Source organism: Pleurodeles waltl, chromosome 4_1, assembly GCF_031143425.1.
Source record: "Pleurodeles waltl isolate 20211129_DDA chromosome 4_1, aPleWal1.hap1.20221129, whole genome shotgun sequence".
Taxonomy (NCBI): Eukaryota; Metazoa; Chordata; class Amphibia; order Caudata; family Salamandridae; genus Pleurodeles; species Pleurodeles waltl.
Genome location: NC_090442.1, coordinates 290,060,754 through 290,083,502, shown reverse-complemented (window position 1 = coordinate 290,083,502; position 22,749 = coordinate 290,060,754). Strand labels below are relative to the sequence as shown.

The window sequence follows — 22,749 nt, the reverse complement described above, 5'->3', positions numbered from 1 at the left end:
TCCAGGTGATGAAGCAGATCCTTCATAAAGCTTTGGCAGATGCCTGTGCAAGAAGGTAATCATATATAATGTGAGACCTGTGCTGAGGTGGGAGGTGTACTGTAAGAACTAGCTGGAGGAGTAGGGGTCAGCTATATGCATGGAACAAAAGGAAGTCCTTGACTCTGAAGACTGGGTGGCATTGAACAAATGGAGTGCAATAGTGGGTCTGGAAGGTACCACTGCAATGGAACTCAGCTATTGGGTCGTGACAGTCTCTGCTTCATACTGCTGAAGCATTTCAACAGTCAAGGGAATCAGAAAAAAACTCTGCTTTACAGACAAAAGATTACTGTGTTTGTTAATAGCCTCCTGCTTCAGATCTGAAAAGTTTAATCATGCCATGCTAAATGACGAATCTGGTGTACAGCGGTGATATAAATAGAAACTTCAGCTCAACTATTATTTATCTAACTTAAACACTCTCTTTCTCGACTCGCTTGGGTGTAAAAAACATAACGAGGAAACATAAACCGCAGGTGTATTCCACAGCTGATGTTAATTGCATTGTAGGCCGCAGCGAGAGACCACCAAACTAGTTATTTTTTCTGTAGACATTTTACCTCTGAGAGTGATGATGTAAAAGGACCACTCACGACAACAGACCACACTGGCATCAATTTTTGGGGCACCTCTGGTAATCATTGCTCTGGACTATGGGTAAATCAACAGCCAATCATTATGAATGACATGACCTTATAAAATACAAAAACAATGCACATATGTATGGATGAAAATAACTAAAACCCTTACCATTGAGAAAAACAAGCAATACATTTGGATACGAAAGTTCTTCTCCGCACAGCAAATTTACATCTTCTACTCCCAAATTACTGGCTAGTTTGATAATCGGGCCATCTTCCATATCAGTAGTGATATGAGTCATCAAAGCTAGGTTCTTAACTAATCCACAAGCCTAAAGAAGAAAATTAACAATTTGAAACCAAATATTCATGAACACATTTTTCAAAACATAAATTAAGAGCAGTCTCTTTGGTAGCAAATCTTTTAGGTCATGCTTATTCTATCACAATCTGTTAACTCTACAAAGATTACACAAATAGGATATTTTAATGTGTGGACCATAAAAAGAAAAAAAGAAGTTCAGAGTATCACTAACAATAGCTGTGTACTATAGGAATGCAAAACATCTAAAAGAAAAGTACCACATTGACAGATTCTACTAGGGTAATGTGTACTGTAACCTGAGAACTCTATTCCATAAAATCCATGCATAGCTTCCTTTTTGAGGGTAAACTCAAAAGGTGTAATGGATGCTGTCACAATGCTGTGCTCGTTAGGGGGTGTGTCTTGCCAAGGTTTGTGGACATTGAAAGTTAGGCATTGAACGAGGAGGAAAAGGAAATGGGAAATGAGGAAAAGAGTAGAAGAATGTGTGACTACAGAGAGATGGCATTCATAATGCTAATGAAACAATGACGACCCTAAATTGAGTATTCTTGCTTCATTACTGAGGTATGATAGGACATACAGTGTAATGTATACTGAAGATAGCCAGGGATCTGCATAACACATTGCCCTGAAGAAAGCCTTTGACCCTGTGGGGCACCTGAAGAGGACGAAACATGATGGTAAATGGGTGTGTGAATCATCATACTCTGGAAACATGCAAATATGATTACTTTTGAGTATACTATGGGTACCCTGTAATGAGAAGAATACTCTGGGTACACATGTAGGTATTTTTAGTCACTGAATCCTACCTTTTGTCCATAAATCCTTAATAAAAACTCCCACGATTGATTGAGACCCCCATGACGGCAATTACCTACCTTGAGGTGGAGAGGACACAAAGGATGGAGCATTTTAGAGATGTGATCATGACAACTGGTGCTGGTGATAAGCACCTGCTGAAGCATTCTGCACTAGTTAAAATAAAGCCTTCTGATTAGTTTCTCCAGGAGACCCAGATAGTTACAGCTGTCTTAGTCAAGGCAGGCCTGCACTAAGAGACACACTGCTGAAATGTCAGTCAGTGGCAATAAATGGCAAGATTTTCTTTAGAAGTGTAGTGTGCCAGAAACAGGCTCTAGCTACTCTAGAAATCTGGGGCTAGATTTGAACCGAGACATCCAGGTTATGGACTATCCTGGAAAGCGGTGGAAGTGAGCCCATAACCTCAGGCCAGCTAGTAGGTCTCCATCTGTCAATGGCATAGCTGGTATTGAGTAGCTCCGTTTTAGCAGATTTGAGTTTTAAAAAGTTGGAGGCCATCCAATGACGTCCAGTGGTTGAGAAGAGAGTTTTGAGCCGATGCAAAGCTAGAAAGGATAAAGGTAGAAAGCTTGAACATCAACTGGGTATCTGCATAATTGCAAAACTGAAATCCCATGATGTGAAGAAACTCAGCCAGAGGTGTGTCAGAGACTGGATGCTGAGAAGATCTGCTGACTTGCTGTGGTGCCAAACTGCACATAATATATGTGAAAGGTGTCAAGTGTCTCTTTAAGAGGGTCCTGGTGAGGAGGAAAACTCATACTTATGGACCATTTCTGAAGATGACTATCAGAACTGAAGAAATTAGCAAGGCACCAAACGTCTTTTGACATCAAGAAAAAGAAACTAAACAAGAATTAAGATGAAACAATCCAGAAAAATAATGTGCTAAAAAGCAAAAGTCTGAGACAAAAGCAGTAGCAAAGGGCAAAGAAAGGGACTGAAAACAAGAGACTAAATGTGTGCTAGACACATCTTCCTCTTGTGGCTGTCTCACTTACAAATGATTAAACAGGAACTGATATCCCATGAAAAGACTCAAGCTGCATTGAGTCACATATTGAAAATATTGAATAATGGTCTATGGTCAGCCCACTTTCTTGAGTAGGGCTTCTCATAAGGCTTGCCTCCTTTTAAAAAGTTATTGTATTTGTTTGGAGATTAAAGAAACCCAAGTTCAGCATCCTCCATTCCATGTTAGATTCCAGAACCCTGCCACCGTCTTTCACACTCACACTACATGCAACTCCAAGAACACACCTCCAGGTGAACACAACCACAAAGACGCTAGGCCGGTGTGTGCAGCACAAGTGCTCCGTGTTCATGGAGCGTTTTGTTCCAGGAACATGTGGGCCTGCTGCGCAAGGAGAGCTCATTCATTTCTTAAACACACGCAATCTTTGTTAAAATCTTTACATGGCTCTTGGCACAGATGTAACATGTAACAAGATGTCATGCAGATAGTAAAGAAAACGCAAGAGAGCATTTAGACGTGACAGACACTACACTTGATGACTGGCATCAGATTTAAAAGTAGGAGAAAATATTTTTAAAGAGCTTCGTGAGGAACAAGCCTACCTACTTGGTCAGGTGATCAGTACTTGTGTCCTTTACTCTATCAAGAAGTAAGTAGTGGTCAATGGTACTGAAGCCTGTCAACAGCTTCAAATAGACCAGACACCGGTGCCACAGGTACTGACCAGTAAGTGTATTTCATCCAGCAATGCTGTTATAACCAGCTTGAAATGCGGCGTCGTTAAAAGACTTTTTGAGAAAGGTGGAGTAAGTAGTTAGAAGCTACAACTGCACAAAACTATGTTTTTCCGATGAATGGTATAAGGGCCATCTTATAAGAGGAAACGTTTCTTCAGCAAAGATTTAATCATGGGTCAAGGGTACTTAACTAAAATAGGCAGATCAGTGACCTGAAATGGACGGACTTGTTACATTATCCTGGCAAGGCATTTATCAGAGGGACAGCCAGAGGGCTTAGACATACAAATTAATCTCTACCACCTTGATGACTGTGATCACTCTGAAGAAGAAAGACTTTTATTGCTTTGGGGAGAGTAGAACCTATGTTGATTTGCACTAAATAGTAAAAAGCAATGGAGTTTTCTATAGAGCAGTTTATTTGCAGGTCACTTCTTGAAGCGAAACCTTGAGCTCACCAAATAACTGGGTGTCGCTGGAACCTGGAGACCTTCTACAATATACCAAAGCAAAAAACCTGAACTAAGATGATGAAGTCCAGATAGCAGTCATAGAGGGAGGAAAAACAGTTTGAAATTTCACACAAAAGCTTATACCCAGATGTCACTAATTTGATATAGAAGCTCGGGAATAATTTGGTGACTCCTGGATTTCAAGTACGTGAAAGGAATAACAACATTAATGTTCTTGTTTGCCGGCGTGAAGTTGTGTGGACACTGCACAACTGAATAGGGGGGCTCACTGCCACACACTACAACAAATAATTTCTATTCTCCCCCCTTTTGACAAATATTATTGCCACTAACTTGCCTATTTTTATAATAGTTACTAATCATATAGTGTGTATTAAAATGTGATTATAGTCTTAATGTGAATAAATCTTGAAAATATGTTCCTAGTAGTAGGAAAGTACAATCTTTCTAGTATAGTTACCCCCCAACGTTTTGCATGATGTCAGTGTGTTTAGACTGTAGTTCACTGGGGTCCTGCTAACCAGGACCCTAGTGTCTGTCCACTCTCCTCCAAATTTGGTTTGCTGGTAAACATTTTACACCCACAGTTGGCAAACTGGTGCATCTACGTAAGCCCCCAGTATATGGTAATTAGGTACCCAGGGCATTGGTACACAAGGGGTCCCTCATGGGCTGCAGCATGTATTATGCCACCCACGGGAGCCCATGCAAATTGTGTCTGCTGGCCTGCCATTGCAGCCTGCGTGAAATAGTGCATGCACTTTTCACATAAGATATAAGGCTTGTCTTATATCCTAGTCACTGCAAATAGACCCTGTAAGCCACCCCTGAGGTAGGCCCTTCAGTCCAAGGGCAGGGTGCATGTCCTTAAGTGTGAGGGTACCCTTGCATGAGCAGGGTACCCCTACAAACCCCAGACTCCATTCCCTGGGCTTTGTAGGTGCAGGGAAGCCATCTTAAGGTATGTAGTGGACACTGGTGAACACAAGTAGTCCAACTGCATAATGACTTCCCCGCACCTAGGCATGTTTGTAATCAAACATGCTGGAAACATGCAACTACACCGATTCTAGTGCTAACTGCATGATCCCATGGACTCTGGGGGTTCCTAGAGGATCCCCCAGTTCTGCCTATGCAGCCTTATGGGATCTGGCTGCCAGTCTACGCTGCTGACAACTCAAGACACTGTTTTGCCCTCCTGATGGTGAGCCTGGCTCAGGCAGAGGAAGGCAAAACCAAGTATTTCCTGCAAGGGAGAGGTGTGGCCACCTCCCCCTGCGTATTAGGTGTTTAAGGACTTGGGTGGGATGGCCTCTGAGCACCAGCCAGACTGGCTCTTCCTCCAAGAGATCTTTGAGCACCGAGAAGCCCCAGCCTCCAGAACTCTGCAACTCAAAGATCAACCTGTGTCCATCGCCTGTGGGGCACTCGTGGGGTATCCAATGACTTCTGCTGGCCTCTCTGTGTGCTGAGGGCCAGCCCTGGTCCCCCCTCAAGGGTAGAGTCCCCTGGACCTTGCTGGTCTGCTAAAACATGGAAATACATCTTCAGCTCCTGCTTGCATTTGCCAGTGCTTGTTGGTGGCCTTGCTGGTCACTGACCCTCCTGCAATCCGGCACCTGACGTAGGACAGCACGTAGGTGCCTCCTAGGATCTTCTGTAGTTCCGGGACCCTGCAGCTGGACCAACATGCAGGAACCTAACCTCTACTAGGGTAGGCATTATCACCTTCACCACCTGGGCACCTCAAAGGGTGCTGGATTCTGTCCCCTTCCTTTTTAGGTCTTCTAAGTCTGGAATTCGTACCTGGGTTCCATCGGCCTGGTCTAAGGGTCATAACAGCAGCTGGACATTTGAGGCATCCATTGACTTCAGTGAGAGTTCCGTTCAATCCCTATGCATCCAGGTCCCCTGGTGTAGGTACTCCTGTCTTTCGGGTATCCTTGGGTGGGGACACACTCCAACCTTCCATGTGTCTGCTGGATTCCTCAGGGTCCACTGGGAAGTGTCCAGAAACGCATCAATTCCAACCACTACTTCCCTGTGTTAGAGTATGGGACAAATGGGCAGGTAACCACTCTGCACCTGGTCGCTGGGGACACTTGCTGTACTTACCTGTGGTGTTTTCATCTTTCCCCAGTTCATAGCTAAATACCACACTTACCTTGGTTGGGTGCACTATTTCGCACTCCACTTACTTAGTTATGGTTTGCGCCCCTCCCACCCATAGGGCACTATGAGGGTCATTCTGACCCTGGCGGCCGGTGGCCACCAGGGCCACCGACCACGGGAGCACCGCCAACAGGCTGGCGGTGCTCCAACGAGCATTCTGACCGCGCGGTTCAGCCGCGGTCAGAAGCGGAAAGTCAGCGGTCTCCCGCCGACTTTCCGCTGCTCGTGTGAATCCTCCATGGCTGCGGAGCGCACTCCGCAGCCATGAGGATTCTGACCCCCCCCTACCGCCATCCTGTTCATGGCGGGAAAGCCGCCATGAACAGGATGGCGGTAGGGGGGGGGTCGCGGGGCCCCTGGGGGCCCCTGCCGTGCCCATGCCAATGGCATGGGCACGGCAGGGGCCCCCGTAAGAGGGCCCCGCAAAGTATTTCAGTGTCTGCCTTGCAGACACTGAAATACGCGACGGGTGCCACTGCACCCGTCGCACCTTCCCACTCCGCCGGCTCGATTACGAGCCGGCATCCTCGTGGGAAGGTCGTTTTCCCCTGGGCTGGCGGGCGGTTTTTCAGCAACCGCCCGCCAGCCCAGGGGAAAACTTGTAATACCCGCCGCGGTCTTTTGACCGCGGCGCAGTATTTTGGAGGGCGGCATCCTGGCGGGCGGCCTCCGCCGCCCGCCAGGGTCATAATGAGGCCCTATATGTTTTATGCTGTTTCTGCTGGTTATTTTGTGATATATTGTGTGTAGCTATCTCCAAAGGCAGATATACCAATGCTAGTCTAGTAGTTAGTGCTGTAATAAAGACTGCTTTAGTTTTGCAACACTTGTGTGGTTCGTTCTTGTGAGTGAGTTATTGTCTGACTACTGTGGTATTGTAAGTGCTTTACATTCCTCCTGGATAAGCTTCAGCTGCTCACCTCAGCTACCCCTAGAGAGCTTTTGCTATCTGAACACCCATTCACTATCACAAAGGGTTGCCTGGACTCAGTATAGAATGCCACACCATAGGTGTACACCATAAACTGAGTCAGCCTCCTACGCTAGTTCCCTAGTTTTCTCAAGTGTGTCTACAGTCATTTGGCTCAACGGCTGAACAATGACGACATTAATGTTCTTTCATCCAGGCAAGGATTTGCATGGGTACCACACAGCTGAATGGGTCAGGCTAGCACTGTCACACGCTTCAACATATCTTTTTTCTAATACACAAAAAACAATCATAGTGAACTTTGCATACATTTTGGTATGACGTAAAAGCTAAAATAAGACGTAATAAACAAATAGATTCAACAAGAAAACTTGATAAAACATTCAAATGTAATTCTTCAAAACGTCACGAAACATTCAAATATAATCCTTCAAACTTCATGAAACATCAAATGTAAGCTTTCATCATAACAGGGGAATTCTTCTGCAGCGGCCACATCTTGATGTGTTAAAAGTTCTTGCACTCAATGTCTAACTTAATGTGGTACAAGATGTTGTAGGTAGTGCATAAGCAGAACTGTTTAGATTTGACTTGTTCAACATGTCCAGACCAGATCTACAGGGATCATTAGACTTAACAGGAGCAAATGATGATTTACGCCACCATTTTCCTTCTTCCAAACAAACTGTTATATTAGATAGTACAATAATTCTTTTGGGATCACTAAATTTCAAATGTCCTTCCCTGATTAACCTATGAAAATCTAATTCTCACAAGACCACCAATTTGAAAATCCCCAATATGTACTCTTTTGAAATGGAATGAAATGTGTAGATTTATATAGCGCAGCCTATCACCCGTCAGGGTATCCAGGCGATGTCCAATATGTTAAAACTGGAACATAATTTATTTTGTTTTGCTCTTACTGTGTCATTGATTTTCTTTTTCCACTATGTTTAATCCATTGAGGTTTAACAACAGTAAATTAAGCCCATCCTTTAATACACTGGAAGGGAGAATTCCGATAGTAATGTGCCAAGTGGCTTGTCTTGTAAAGCATCTTTCAAACTTTGCTATGGCTAATCTAACTGCTTCACCATTATGTCTCTTAGCTCTTTCTGATGATGGTAAAGGCTGAGTGTTTATGTTCAATAACAGACTCTTTAATTAATTTTAACATATCATAAAATGTTAATTGTGCCCCAATGTCTGTGATTAATATCTTTGGAAGAGGAAGATCCTCCCGCAGAAAATATATTTTCAGGAAATTAATCACTGCTTCAATATAAGGAATTTTGACATAATCTACCTCAATCCACTTGGACCTGTAGTCAATTATAACTACTGCACATTTATTGCTTAAACACAAGAATGGACCTAAAAAGACCACAGCTAACTTAACAGATAAATCCACTGCCACCAAAGGTGATTTACTTCCAATCAAATGTTTATCTGCCCTGTTGCAAATTTCAAAACTCTTTACTTTCTGTTAAAATTCAAAATTAATTATTTTTGGCCAGCAGTACATTTCATGCAATCTCATTCTGCTCAAAGTCTTACCTAAATGCCTAACATGAACTAAACTCACTATTTTACTTCTTAAAGAGGCGGGAGGAACCAATTTCCCTCCCCAGTAAAGGATTTCATCAATCAACAATAATTCTAGAAACATCTGTAGCGCTCCTAAAAGATTACTCCCTTCAGGCCAAACACACATAACATATTGAGAGCCTATGCACATCTGATTGTCAGAGGATAAAACTTTCACCCAACCATCTTTGGAAATACATGTTTGGTTACTGAAATCAACTGAAACAATAACACATTTTTCACAATCAGGGTTTGACTGCATATTCTCATCTATCATGAAACATCTGGAAAGAAAAGCTGCTCTTTGTTTTGGCAAAACCTGGAACATGAACCACAGTAAAATTTAATTCAAGTAATTTTGTGCAGAGTTCGGTTAGTCTAGGAGTGTGTTTTTGGACTGAGTAGTAGGTCTGTTTAAAATGTACATTAATGGTTTGTAGTCTGCACTGAGCTGAAAAGTAGTGCCCTATAAGATAATTTGAAACCTTTTTTACCACCCAAGTGCAGGTGACCATCTCTTTCTCAATTACAGAGTAGGAGTATTAATTAGAAGTCTCTTAGTAGCCTTGAGGCAAAAGCCAAAGCTCTACTAGGTTTTAACACTTTTGTGTGACTACAGCTCCTCATCCTTAATCACTCTTACCAAGTTATTCATCCTCCTCCATTCCAATCTGAGCTCTGGTCTGTTAAGAGGGCGTTGAGGAGCCAAAGCTCGTCTTTAAGTGCTACTCTCTTTAATACATGATTGTCTATATGAATCATGCAGATGACAATTGCTGTGGATCAATCATAGCCAGACCCTTTTTTAATAATTTCATCTGTGTATGGAAAGTTACTGCCTGGCTGTCTCAGAGTGCCTTACGAGGTTCTCTGCTGCTCCCACACAATGATTTCCTTGCCCTATCTCAATGACGTCTGGTCTCCTAGAACGGGATTTCCTGCTTCCCGTCCTTCTGCCATAAACCTAGGCTTTCATTTTTACAGTAACCCATCACTGACCTCCCATATTAATAAGCTAGCCTCCTCTTGCTTTGTTCTCTTAAGAACCTAACACAATATTTCCCACTCAGCCCCTCTCATTTGCAGTCTTCTGTGGTTCAAGTAACCATCCTATTCTATTTCTATTTTGGGATTTTAAAAAGCGCATGGCTGCCAAAGGCTTCCCAGCACTACTGCAAGACCAAACATAAAAGAAACAACCATCAAGAGACCTATAGAGGGAAGAGAATAGTTTTCAGCGTTTTCCAAAAAGAGAATTCAGAATCTACTGACCGAACTTCGGCCGTGAGAGAATTCCACAGTTGGGCAGCCCTAAAAGCAAAGGATCTACCTCCCCATCTCGCTCTTTTATAGCGGGCATGCTAATCAGGGATGCAGAGGAGGATCTCAGCAGACGTTGGGGGATATAGGGAGTGATAATCTGTTTGAGAAAAAACAGGACCTTTGTTGTGAAGAGCACAATGAACCAGACAGGCTTCTTTAAACTGTATACGCTGTTCTACAGGTAACCAATGAAGGGTGTCCAGGGCAGGTTTTGCTGAGGTATGGGTCGGGGTACCCAGCAGAAGGCGGGCAGTGACATTCTGAATTACCTGTAGCCTCCTCAGGACATATTTCGGGGAGCTCATAAACAAAACATTGCCATAATCCAACCGAGAAATAATTAAGTCCTGAACAATAAGCCTATTAGCCGAAAACGGGAGGAAAGGGAACATTTTCCTACAGGTTCTCAGTGCACCAGAGCCCGCTGGATTAAGGAAACTCTCTATTTTTAGGCCCCCCAGATTTCTTGATTAAATGTCTGTATAGAATGTAGACTTCTGTAGCCCAGCTGGTTCTTTCACACCCTTGGTGTTCATCCGCTATGATGGTGTTAGCCAAATATCATTGGCTATGCCTTTACCAAAAAGGATACTTTTTAAATCCTTATGTATAGCCTACAGGGCTTTCCATGGCACTGGCTCAATGTACCTGCAAGCTAAGCTTTGAAACTATGTTCCTGCTCGCCATTTCTGTTTATCGGAAGCCAATATTTTGATGCAGCTGAAATTCAAATCTTCTTGGGTTGGGGCAGAGCCTTCTCTTTACAGGCCATTCATCTGTAAAACAGCCTTCCTCTTTCCCAAAGTTCTATTTCTGACCTGTTCAAATTCAGGCGGCCTTTGAAACCCTGACTGTACAGCCTCTAATTCACCCTCTCCAGGAACTTCATGACCATTCCATTCTGGCACCACTAGGAAACATCTTCAAAATAATCGTTACACTTTACAAATTCCCAATCAATCACTGGCATCAACTATCAGTGTAACGAAGACCTGGAATATATGGATGTAAAAGAGGTGCTTGTAGTAAATGAAATTTGAGGCAAGAAAATGCTTCTTGTTGTTGCTCACCACAAATAAAATGCACATTGTTTTTAATAGTCTAGTAATAAGTTCAGTAATTGATACAAAATTTGGAATTAATTTTGGATAGAACGGACATAAACCGATAAATGACATGACTTGCACTTTGTTGCTGTGCTGCGGAGCTTCCTCAACGGCTTTGATCGAACCTGGTATGCGGCTCAATCCGTGTGCACTAACAATGTAGCCCAGATATTTCAAATGGTCTTGACCAAAAATACATTTCTGCTGCCTTAAACAAAGACGTTTAATTCTCAGTTTTTCAAAAACTATTTTTAATCTGCAAATATTCTCTTGAGAATCCTTACCACCAACTAAAACATCATCTTAGAAAGTCAGAACTCCTTCCATACCTAAAATTATTTCCAATACTCTCTGAAAAATAGAGGCAACCATGGCCAAACCCAAAAGGCATCCCTCTGAATTGAAAAACACTATCAGATGTATCAAATGCAGCAAAAAGAACTAGCCAAGGCTGTTTGATGACACTGATTTCAAATTTAATTTGCCAAAAATATTAGTGCCACTGAAGTTCACCATCAAATCTGTAATTCTTGATATTGGATCACCATCACTCAAATATTATGCAGCAATCTTAAACCTTTTCAAATAAGTAACTTTTGCTGGTCGTCTTAGCCATCACAATTGGATAAAGCAAAGTGGACCTATTAGCAGGTTCAATTACACCTTGTTCTTATAACGTAATTTGAAAGTCCATTTCTGCTACTGAGGGGAACAATCTATATCCTGTGTTTTACTGGCATGGGCCCTTACATCAACTTAATATTCAATTGAAAATCCTTCAATAACCTGAAATCATTTCTGGACAAATCTTTGTAGTGCTGTACTAACAGTTGAACTAGTAAGTGAGAGTCATCTCTAAAGCTTATATTGGGTAGTAGGTTAATACTCGCAATGTTGCTATAAATATTGTACTGTTTCAAAATCGCTACAGATAATTCACAGAAAGTCTAACTGTTTTTCTTGTGAAGGTACAAGAACACTGTTCAGCATGGCTTGATGAACCCAACCCAAAATGCTTTTCCCTTTAAATGTAACATGTTTTGCCACTGACACAGTTGTTCTGATACAATATAACAAAAATAGAAATAACCAATGAGATACATTTTAGAATCCTGACAACATTCAGTTCTTATACCAGGTTGTCCAAGGGGCTTAATCTTCCAAAATGTTTTTAAAAAATTTCATGTTTGATGATGATGACTCAAGCTGCAAACTCCATTAATAATTGAACCACATGGTCTCCTAAAACTGTCACCTGTGGGAGTCATACACGATTGTAGGCCAGATGAGTCAATATTCAAACAACTCCTTTAGGCTGGTTTGTAGTTACTTAGCTTAAGGGGATTCTTCACATTCATTTACTTGAAACATCTTTTTTCATGCATACTTTAGCAAAGTGACCAACAGAACTACTTTGGTTACAAATGTTTACTACTGGACAAACCATTTTCAACATGACAAGGAGATCCACAATGGAAGAATGTGCAAACTTTGTTTTGAGTAATGACAAGATGTTTTGATTTAGTTGAAGAAGATAATGTCTTGTTAGTCTGAATTTTGGTTTTGACATTAAGATCTGACTCAACAGAGTTTTTCCTAATAATTTTTATCTCTGCTAGAGATGACTCAATTGCGGACTGCTTATGATAGAGAAAATGTCTTCAATGAAAGGAGCTTCTCCTGGATATCTTTTTTGTGACACTCGACAACCAGCTGGTCTCTAATAAATTGATCAGTTAAACTGTGAAATTCACAGGAAGCTGCCAATAATCTTAAAACCATAACATAAAATTGCTTCGGCTCTTATTCAGCCTGCAAGATACCATGAGCATAATCCACACCCAAAAATTATTTTTCTCTAGTCATATCTGGTTCAGACTGAGCATAAACCATTGTAGATGGTACACTGACCTCAGTATCTGAAAGAATGATCAGATCTGCAACGAATATCAGCGTCTGTACCACAGTCTGTAAAGGAGCGAGAAATGTGTGGCATTAAACACGTCGCCAAAGGAGTCATTCACATCAAGAGGTCCATGTTCAAAAGGCCTGAAGCCGACATGGGCTTCAAGACTAGACTAAGAAACACAGCTGGCACCGGGGATGGATCCATTGACATCTGTACAGCTTGTGGCCCCTCAGGTCCTTGGAGCCAAAGTTGCACCAGACAGATCTGGAACAGTATCAAAGATTGAATCCGTAGCTTTCCTCAACAGTTGGAGTTGATCTAGCATTGCAACCTCATCACTAGGGACTTGGAATTTAAACAACATTGAGAACCCACAACAGGGGAATGACTCAGTCTAGAAGTACCTGGCACTGTTTAGATTTCTTACTTTTTTATGGCTCTTCTTGGTCTTATTTTACCTCAGCGAATTCCCATCCATTGAAAGACCTCTAGAAGGAGAACAAAGACTTCCTTTTCAACCTGGATTGGAATCGTTGAGTGGTTGACACCAACAGAGAATGTGTCTGACTTCCTCAGCTCCGCCTCTGCTAGTTTTGTTTGCAGGTCTCGAACGGCTTTCCTGTTCAATTTGGCACAGGATGAACACAACTGCAAATCATATCCATAGCCAAGACACCAGGAGAATATGTTACCGGCTTTTGCCGATTACAAGTCGCACATGATTTAAAACCTGAACAAAAATGCAGTATCAAATAGAAATTTGACAAAAAGCTGTCAAACAGTTGAAGCTTCTGGATTCGCGTTGCTTGGCACATAGAGAAAAGAAGAACCAGTTACTTCCCTTTGGTAACGCCATATCTGGTAGAGAGTCTATCTAGTCGCAGATTCCTTGCCTTAAAATTATCTCCAGGAGTCAGACTGGATCTGGAATTTTTTTTAGCAGGTCCACTGAGCGCCAACAGGTTTTGGCGCCCAGCTCCACGTTGATGGTGTCTTCCAACACCAGAAGTTACATATGCCGTACCTATTTAAGCACCACCTTGGTGCGCTGGCATCAGTTCACTTTTCGTGACTTTCCACTCACGGAGTGCAGAGCCACAACAAAGACCGACCACAGGTGTGAGTTGCTAAGGCCTTTTGTAAGAGAAAGCCCTCGTCCATTTATCAGGTCTCAGAGAAGGGAATATGGAAGGGTCGGTAGGGAATCTGCAGCAAGATACAGTCTCTACCAGCTAAAGCATTACCTAAGGTAAGTAACTTGTTCGTCTGATAGAGACTTCTAGCCGCAGATTCCTTACCATAGAATAGATACCCAAGCAATCCCTCCTCAGAAGTGCGTCTGCAAACCCAACTTAGACCAGAAAGTCCTGCAGGACTGAACAGGCAAAATGCCCATCCTGACGTACCTAACTGTTCAGTCAGGAGTGCTTAGTGGACCTGTGCAGTGAAGACCACTTTGCATCCTCACAGATGTCCAGGACTGAAACTCCGTGAGCTAAAGCACTCGTCTCAGCTTTGGGTCTGGTAGAATAATAAGACCACAAGCCCTCAGGTGGTTGCTTTTTTCTCCAATGTGTAGCAGATTTTTATTGCAAAACACAACTCATCGGGAGATGGTTTGTTCCTGGACATCCTTCCCTTTCTTTGCCCCAATGTATCCTACAAAAGGTTGGTCATCCACTCAGAATTATTTTGCGCAGCCAACGTATAATTACAAAGTTATTTTTGGATTCAGAAAGTGAAGTCTTTGAAGGATGACGCAGAGCTGCGACCGAAGATCCTCACGAAGAGGCAGTTTGATTGGAAGGCTGATACTCATGCTCAACAGCTCAGGATACTAGACTCTCCATGCCCAATACAGAGCCAGGAGAATGACTTGGGCTGGGTCATTCCAAATCTTCTTGAGAGCTATGGGCAGGAGTGGTATTGGCAGAAAGGTGTACAGGAGACCGGAGCTCCAGTAGAGACGAAAAGCATCTCCAAGCGAGAACCATTTTGGAAACTCCAGAGCGCAAAACTGCTGACATTGTGAGTTCTCAGCGGTAGCGAATAGATCTAGCCAAGCCTCTCCCCACTCTTGGAAGGGGCCTTGCACCACTTCCAGATAGAGATGCCAATTGTAATCTGCTAGGCTTCGGCAGATGAATTAGTCTGCCCTTGTGTTCAGAGAGACAGCCAAGTGCTGAACTACCATGGAAATGCCCAAGACTTCCAACCATGTCCAGAGACGCCTCTTGACAAAGGGTCCACGACCCCCACCCCACCCTCAGTGCCTTCGGGAGCACAGCCTTCAAGTCATGGTCTTTCTCAAGGCACCACAGACAGACCAAGAAATCTGCCTGTGACAGGAGCCACATGGTTTGGCACAGCCGGTTACTTCAGAGACAGTCCTGTGACACCAGGAGAAAGGATGACAAAATATTGCTTACTGAGAATATGAACTACATATAACAAAATCATCCAAAAGTAGCAAGTAGTGATAAAGAGTTATAAGTGGTTGTTCTTACATAAGCATGTTACTGTGTTGCAAGTTCAAAATACTCACATTTGGATCTGCAAAATGGTGTACAGACTACCAAAATCAATAAATTATAGAAATAGGCTTACTTTGATGTTAATGAGTCAGCCTCCTAATTGAACAAGTAAGTGTACACATAATTATTATTAATTGTAAAATCATGTCAACACCACCAATGTCCATCAATCAAAGATTTCCAATTAGTGGGAAATGTGAAGAGAAATTAACAGCTGGTGTTTGAAAATTAGTAAAAAGGAATGCACATCACAGATGTGCATTAAATCAGACCATTTCATTCAACAGCAGTACTTATACAGTGGTATGCATGTCAATGAAACATAGAGCACTGTTGAGTAATAAATTAATGCTTTTCCATATAGACAGGAAACAAACCACAGGAAAGGTGGAGACACAGGCAGTAACCAAAACAGAGTGATCTCATCTGGCCAAATCTGCATCAAAATTCTGAAAAACACCTTGGGACTTCAGGTAAGTGAAGAGACGTTTATTCCAAACAGAAAACCGACCCCAGGCCAAGAGGCACAGCAGCGACCACTCTCAACAGAATCAACAGTTGTTTGGCTCAATAGTCAAACAATTACCACATTAATGCTCTTGTGGGAAAGCAAATAGTCGCATGGGTACTGCACAAATGAATATGTGAACCCCACACTATCACAAGCTACAAAAAATATTTTCTGCTCTTTATTCTGACAAATATTATTGCCACTAACTTGCTATTTTCATATTAGTTACTATTCATATAGTGTACATTAGGATGGGATTTTAATTTTAATGTAAATGTAAATAAATCTTGAAAATATGTTCCTGGCTTCCTAGGTCTCTCAAGTGTGTCTATTCATGATGAAAGAGAGTTTTGTTTCAATACTTTTTCATGAGTCTCACAGAACTGATTGTTACCTAATACGAACTTTACTCATGTAGTGCTCAGTGGACTGCAGGAGGCCGCAGTTCATCATGTTCTTTGTCTCATACTGGTAAACACTGACAAAGTCTTTAGTGTCACAAGGTCTAGACAACCCACTCCCAGTCAGGGAGAAGTGATCCTGAGAAGAATAAAACACCACTTCTTACATGGAGTATTTGTTTATCTAATGTAGATATTAAGAGGTTTTCTTCTGTAAATGTCACTTTAAAATAAAAATAAATCTGTGAAAAGGCAGATTAGCAAGAGATCCAAACAAAGTGATTGGCTGAGTACACAGACATATGTATTGAGTGCCTTTAATCCTGCTAAATTAATGTTACAGAGAATTTCTAGTATGATGATAGATGATAATTCATAAAAATACAAATTTCTCAAAACACCATTTCCTGGATATATGCAGCCATGATTATTTAGGACAATATTTTCTAGACCGTTTTACCCAAAGATCTGCAATTGTATGTTATAACCATCTTTAAGAAGATTTGGCATTGCATTTTCTACATAAAAAAACCAACACACTTCGTGGCAACCTTTTTGGTGACTGGTGCAAATGTGCAGAAAATCCTCACTGACCGCATGTCACAGCAACTAATGACTCACACTTTGTACCAGTGGCAGACAAGGATACATGAAAGTGTGCAAATAAGTGTTTATGTGTGCCAGTGTTGGTACACATTTTGACACAACATCTAAAGCCCAGGGAACAGAGGTTCACAGTGTGCCATCAATATGGTGAGAACCAGGTAAGTGGAATCCTGATGCAGTATAGCAGAACCTAGGAGTGTCAATGGGGTCAGCTTTATGGGTTAGATGCTGCCACATGACCATTATGAGACCCAAGACACCTGGTAAGACAGGCACCGTGGAGAGAAGGATGAAGTTGTCAGCACGTGTCGACTGAGATATAGTCTGAAAAAAATTCTGCACAATGGTGTATATATTACATATTAATATATATGTATGCACACACACACACACATACACACACACACACACGCTTTGGGGTTCGGCTAGTGGAGGCCTGTACCACCAGGATTACTGTAAAAGAATGTTGGAGGAAAGCAGGATCCCCTGGAGCAGGTCTGTGCCTCCTTGAAACCTGCCTGTTTGCAGGAGGGCAAGATTGTGGTTTAGCCCAGGTGCCCAGCACTGTGTCTGTGAGGGCCCAATTGAAAGGGAGAAAACGATCCTGTGTAGTATGTCCTGGATGGAGCACCTCTGTGAGGATGTTAGTCTTGCACTTGATAGTAGGAACATGAGATATAGAACCTCTGTTGCTCTCCTAATGACAGTCACACAGGAGGTTGATTCTTTGGTAGTCACTGCTGGTAAAGGGGAGTGGGGCCAGTGTTAGAAGTATCCAGTCAGTCCACTGGCATCCTGTAAGTCAAAAATAGGTTCTTCTTGCCACATAAGTTACTTTCGTCCTCATCAAAATATTATTCATGATAAGTTTCAGGTTTCGACTGAGACTGAATTTGCGATTGGTGAAATTCTGATGGAGGTAGCTTTGGGTGGGCTTCAGAATCAGAGGGGGCTACTGGATCTGCCTCCAGCATAGGTGTAGGCATCAACATACAAGGTTGTGGCTCAGTAAGAGGGATCATGCCCAAAGTCGAGGCTGACCTTGGGTCAAAGTTGAGGGGAACAGTTGGACTTGAGGATGACTCTGCCAGTGGTAGACTGCCTGGAGACCACCTTGGATCCCTGCGGCATAAAGATACTACAGAGGGACCTGATCCAATACCAAAAAAGTGTTCATGGCCTCCTTAAATTTGCAGAGTTGCTGTGACAGTACCACTGGACAAAGGAAACGGGACGCATGGGAACAAGGGTCAGAATGTGTAGCAATGACCGAGTATACAGCCTAGAGATATCCGAGGTGTCACCCAACTCCTTATGGTGGGAACAGAGGGATGAAGGGAGTCGTGTTTCGATTGTTTAGACTTACCATGTGACCTTAATCTCTAGGTTGGGCGATCGCTCCCTCCAATTCGACCAAGACTTAGGCTTTGTGGTCACGCATGGCTCTCGGGTTCATATTTGTGCAATTGTCGTACAACGTTGAGTCATTCTTGGAGCCCAGACAACAGAGACAAACCTCTTGTCAGTTAACCAAATCTCTTAAGGCAGTCATTAACACAGTTTGGACCTCGTTGTTCTTGGAGGAGACATGTTCCTTGCACAATGGAAAAGTTTTGAGAGAATGGTCTGTGAAATCTGTCAGAATTTGAGGCAGTACACTCCGGATTCATGTCAGAAAGCACGGAAAGAAAGGAACTGACATCAGATCATTGAGGTGGCGACAACAGAAGAGACCCAACATCACTTTTGGGATGGGTCAGACTCAAGGCAGAGCTGTACAATGCCATGCCAGGGAAATATAAGCAGGGACGTTATAAAAGATGTTTTATCTGCCCTGGTGAGGGGAAAACTGTACCTTTTTATTCTTCCCCAGTATAGATACTTAACACCACAGGACAAAATGGGAATATTTTCCATAAGCATAAGTATGGCTTGGGGGAACTAAATGTGTCATGAAAGGACTCAAATGAATGCCAATGATAAATCCAACAACTTGCCATAGTTGAATCTATCATAACTACTACAGAAAAGAAGTTATAAGACTTTCTTTTCTGTAAGACATATTCCAGCCTGCTAGTAGTCTCTCCTGCTTGATCAGCCCTTTCAGGATTAGCCAGGCTGCTTTGATGAGCTGATGAATCCCTCCACTGAGCAGAGGCTACCTGATGGGAGAGGATGGCAGATGCTGAGGCAAGGCCAGAAGGGCGACTGGGTAAATCAAACTGAGGCTTCAAAGGAAGCAGGACAGAAAGGAATGTAAGCCAGGCCTGCTCTCTCAACCCATACCCCATGGATAGATAGTGGGCTCAGGAAAGGAATTTGCTAGTGTCCAGAGGGGGAGTTGTAATGGACATGAGCCATACCATTGGGTTGGTTTAACCAGGTCTTGCTCCTCTGGAGGAAAATCGTCCATCTAGGAATGCTAAAGTGCAGGGCTTTATGGAACAAGAAGATGCCACACATAGGAGGAAGTTGTCATGCTTTTGGGTGGCACCCTGCAGCTCATTGGGCCAGAGTGCCCAATGCCTGTCCCCCAAGATGATTGAATAAAAGTGGCTGATCTGCATTCGCAATTCAGATCTGCTGTCTGAAACCACAAGAATAAGAAGGACTGCCGTGCTGGAACCCTGGTCTGCAACCCAGAGGACTGCACACTGAAGTACTGCTCCTGTTGCACACTGGAACAACAGCCTAGAGGACTTTGCCTTGCTTCAAAAAGGAATCATGAGTTGGCTCTCTGAAAACAACAGGTTGACAAAGATTGCCCGCACCGACTTTCACAGAAGTCTCCAGCCTGGAGTGCGTCCAGTGGACTTTTAAGAATTTGGCTGGGTGCATTGTGGGAATTTTAGTCCCAAACTTCCAAGTACCAGCTCCGGATTCTTAGACCCTTGGATTTGCGTTTTGGACACCTTGAGACCCAAAGGAGAACTTCTGGAAGGTTATCCAGATGTTTGGAGAAACTTTTGGGAAAAGCTCTGTAAGTGGACCGACCAGACGTCGGGAGTCAAGCCGACTACCTTCAACCGTGACCCGGCACTAGAAAGCACTTTTTTAAATTCAATCTTTAAAAATTCTTAACTCCGGTTCCCTACTTTGGATTTTTGTCGTATTGGTGTAATTTAAAAAATAACAATATTTACTACTGTTATAAATTGGTGTGGGATTTATGTCTTACTTATTTACTATAGTGGTGTATTTAAATGCTTAACATACCTGCCTCCTAAGATAAGCCTGCCTGCTCGTTGCTAAGCTACCAGGGGTTGAGCTAGGTTCTGATGTTTTGAGACCTTGAATGGACCTAATACTGTCTGGGGGCATTATTTGCTAGTGGTAGGTGCGTATTTACCTCTACTAATAACCAGCCTTTAACAATAGGTGTTTTGTATACAGTCAGTGGTGCAGGAGTTTAAGGAGCCCCAGGTAGCTAATACTACTCTGCAACACAGAGGAGCAAAGGAATATGAAAAACTTAACTCTGGGAGTAGAACTCATTAATGGCTCAGACTCATAATTCTGAAGCCTCTGTGAATGGAGAGAATATGAATGGGTTTTCAAGCTTCACCTGCTGGATCAAAGACACATTAATTGCAATGGTCGGGTGAGACAGAGCCGTAGAAAATGGACGGGAGAGAGTTTTCTTCAATTATTTGCTTCCCCACTGGACTTGGGTGTAGGTAGGTGTATGTGCTAATAAAAAAATCCATAAAAAAGATTTAAATCATCAATCCTTCAACTTTTTATTGTTTAACTGCTCCAGTAAAAAGGAAGTCCTAATAATTCTGTTTAACTCCCAAGTATTTTGCATACAAACCGTGAAAATCTTGAATGGCTTTCTGACACCCCTTTCATGCTACTACATTACATTAAAATAAATAATTATACTCAACTGACAATCTACAGCCTCTGAAGTCTCTACTTATAGCTCTGCCTGAGGCACAATCTCACATATTTTAACATATTTTGAAACACCCCATTTCTTATTGCTCATAGATTATGTGCAATGTACCATTATTATTGCTTACCTCTCCTTCAGGAGTGTCAGATGGGCACAGCATACCCCACTGTGATGGCTGAAGAGATCGTGGACCACTGACTTTCCTTGTTTTTTCAAACTGAGATGAGATCCTCGTCATCATACCAAGAGCAGATATAAACGATAAACGGGACAAGACCTGGGTCACACCTTGGCGGTCCATTTTGAATCTCTTCAGTGACCAGTTCCCCTAGAAATAAACAAAAATATTTGCTATACATTCTCATTTGTAATCCTCATGTGAATCAATGTCAATAATTCCACATCAGAACACCATGTGGCAAAGAGATATTTCAGACCAACATTCTACAACTTCTGAATAATGGTGTGTGCCTTTCTATTATACAAAGAAGACAGCTTAGATTATTGGTAATATTTTGAAAAGGAAACTTCTTGAGATCTTCATAAAAGCAAATTTGTTTAATTTAGAATAATGGTGGTTAGCTAGTTCTTGTATCCTCAAAGCCTGCCGAATGTCCAACCAAACTCTAACAAATAATATTTCTCTGTGTGTGAATGAAGGATTATGTATTCGTTATCTTTCTTATTTTGTATATTGTAATAGTTTATATAGTGTAATAGGAAGCCACATGTAATCCCTTCTGCAGGGTGAGTTGATATGTGTATGATAATTAAACTACGCCTGTACTGGTGAATATATGAATCCTTCCAACCTGATTGACCCTCAACTTTGTTCGAGGAAACACTGCTTCCTGGACATTCAGTGCAAGCAACATTTTTGCATATTTTGTGAATGTCTTTTCTCCAATGGAGTGTCTCTAAATTGATTACTATAAACATTAGAATTCTATTTCTCTGACGTGAAAGACATTTCTTTGTATCCAACTTGGTTCCATGTGATTCATGTAATTATCAGAGTACCCCATGTACTGAAGAGGTTTTTGGTCTATTTACCTATGTCCTTTAAGCCCGCCAGTGCTAGCCTCTGCTCCCAAAGTCCATGGATTGAAGACCTCTAAATCCCAGGTTTCTTCAATGCATGCAGAAGTAGCATTTCCTAGCAGTCCCATTTTAGATTCTAAGCAATATATAATCAACTGTGCAGTGTTTATCATTTGTAAACCTTGTGTGGTTCATGTCCACTTAAGCAAATATCATCTTGTAAATGCCTATCCTAGACCCATTACCTTTCAAGGGTTAAATCAGTAGCTGCATATTTATAGAGAACATCACCAATCTACCCTCAGCTGCAGTGATGGCTACACTCACATTTGATGTTGAGTTTGAAAACTCCTGTTACATATTATATGGGTCCAAACTGACTCACTTGCCTTGAAATACATGGAGTAGTCTTGCTATTTGTCCTAGGTCTGTCCTACTGGCAAGTTGTGTGGTCTGGCCTAACTAACCACCCAAGGGTAGATGGAGATTTAAGTGCTCAAGGTCTTCCTTCATCACCAAATGACTGTTTTAGTTCTAAAGCTGGGAGATGCCATCAACTGAAATTTTACTCCTTTGAAAGAAGCAGTGCATCCCATTATCCCGTGTGGAAGGAGCCAATAGGGTTAACACTGAATAAAACATCTTCATTGTTCGTTGTGCAGAACTGTCAACTTCAGATGCAGCTGAAACAGCGTGCATCCTCGCTCTGATACCTTGGGATATGGGTAATCAGGGACATACCGACCTTATGGAGGGATTATTATG

The 22,749-nt window shown here is 42.3% G+C and overlaps 1 protein-coding gene across 1 annotated transcript in view; it reads right to left on the bottom strand.

The window, feature by feature from the left end:
- Positions 1-22,749, bottom strand: part of POLR3B (RNA polymerase III subunit B) — a 776,005-nt gene that overhangs the window by 345,925 nt on the left and 407,331 nt on the right. The window contains exons 14-15 of the mRNA XM_069228350.1: positions 21,071-21,271; positions 793-955 (exon numbers count right to left, since the gene is read on the bottom strand). Of these exons, the coding sequence (XP_069084451.1) occupies positions 793-955; positions 21,071-21,271 (364 nt within the window). The remainder of the gene's footprint in view (positions 1-792; positions 956-21,070; positions 21,272-22,749) is intronic.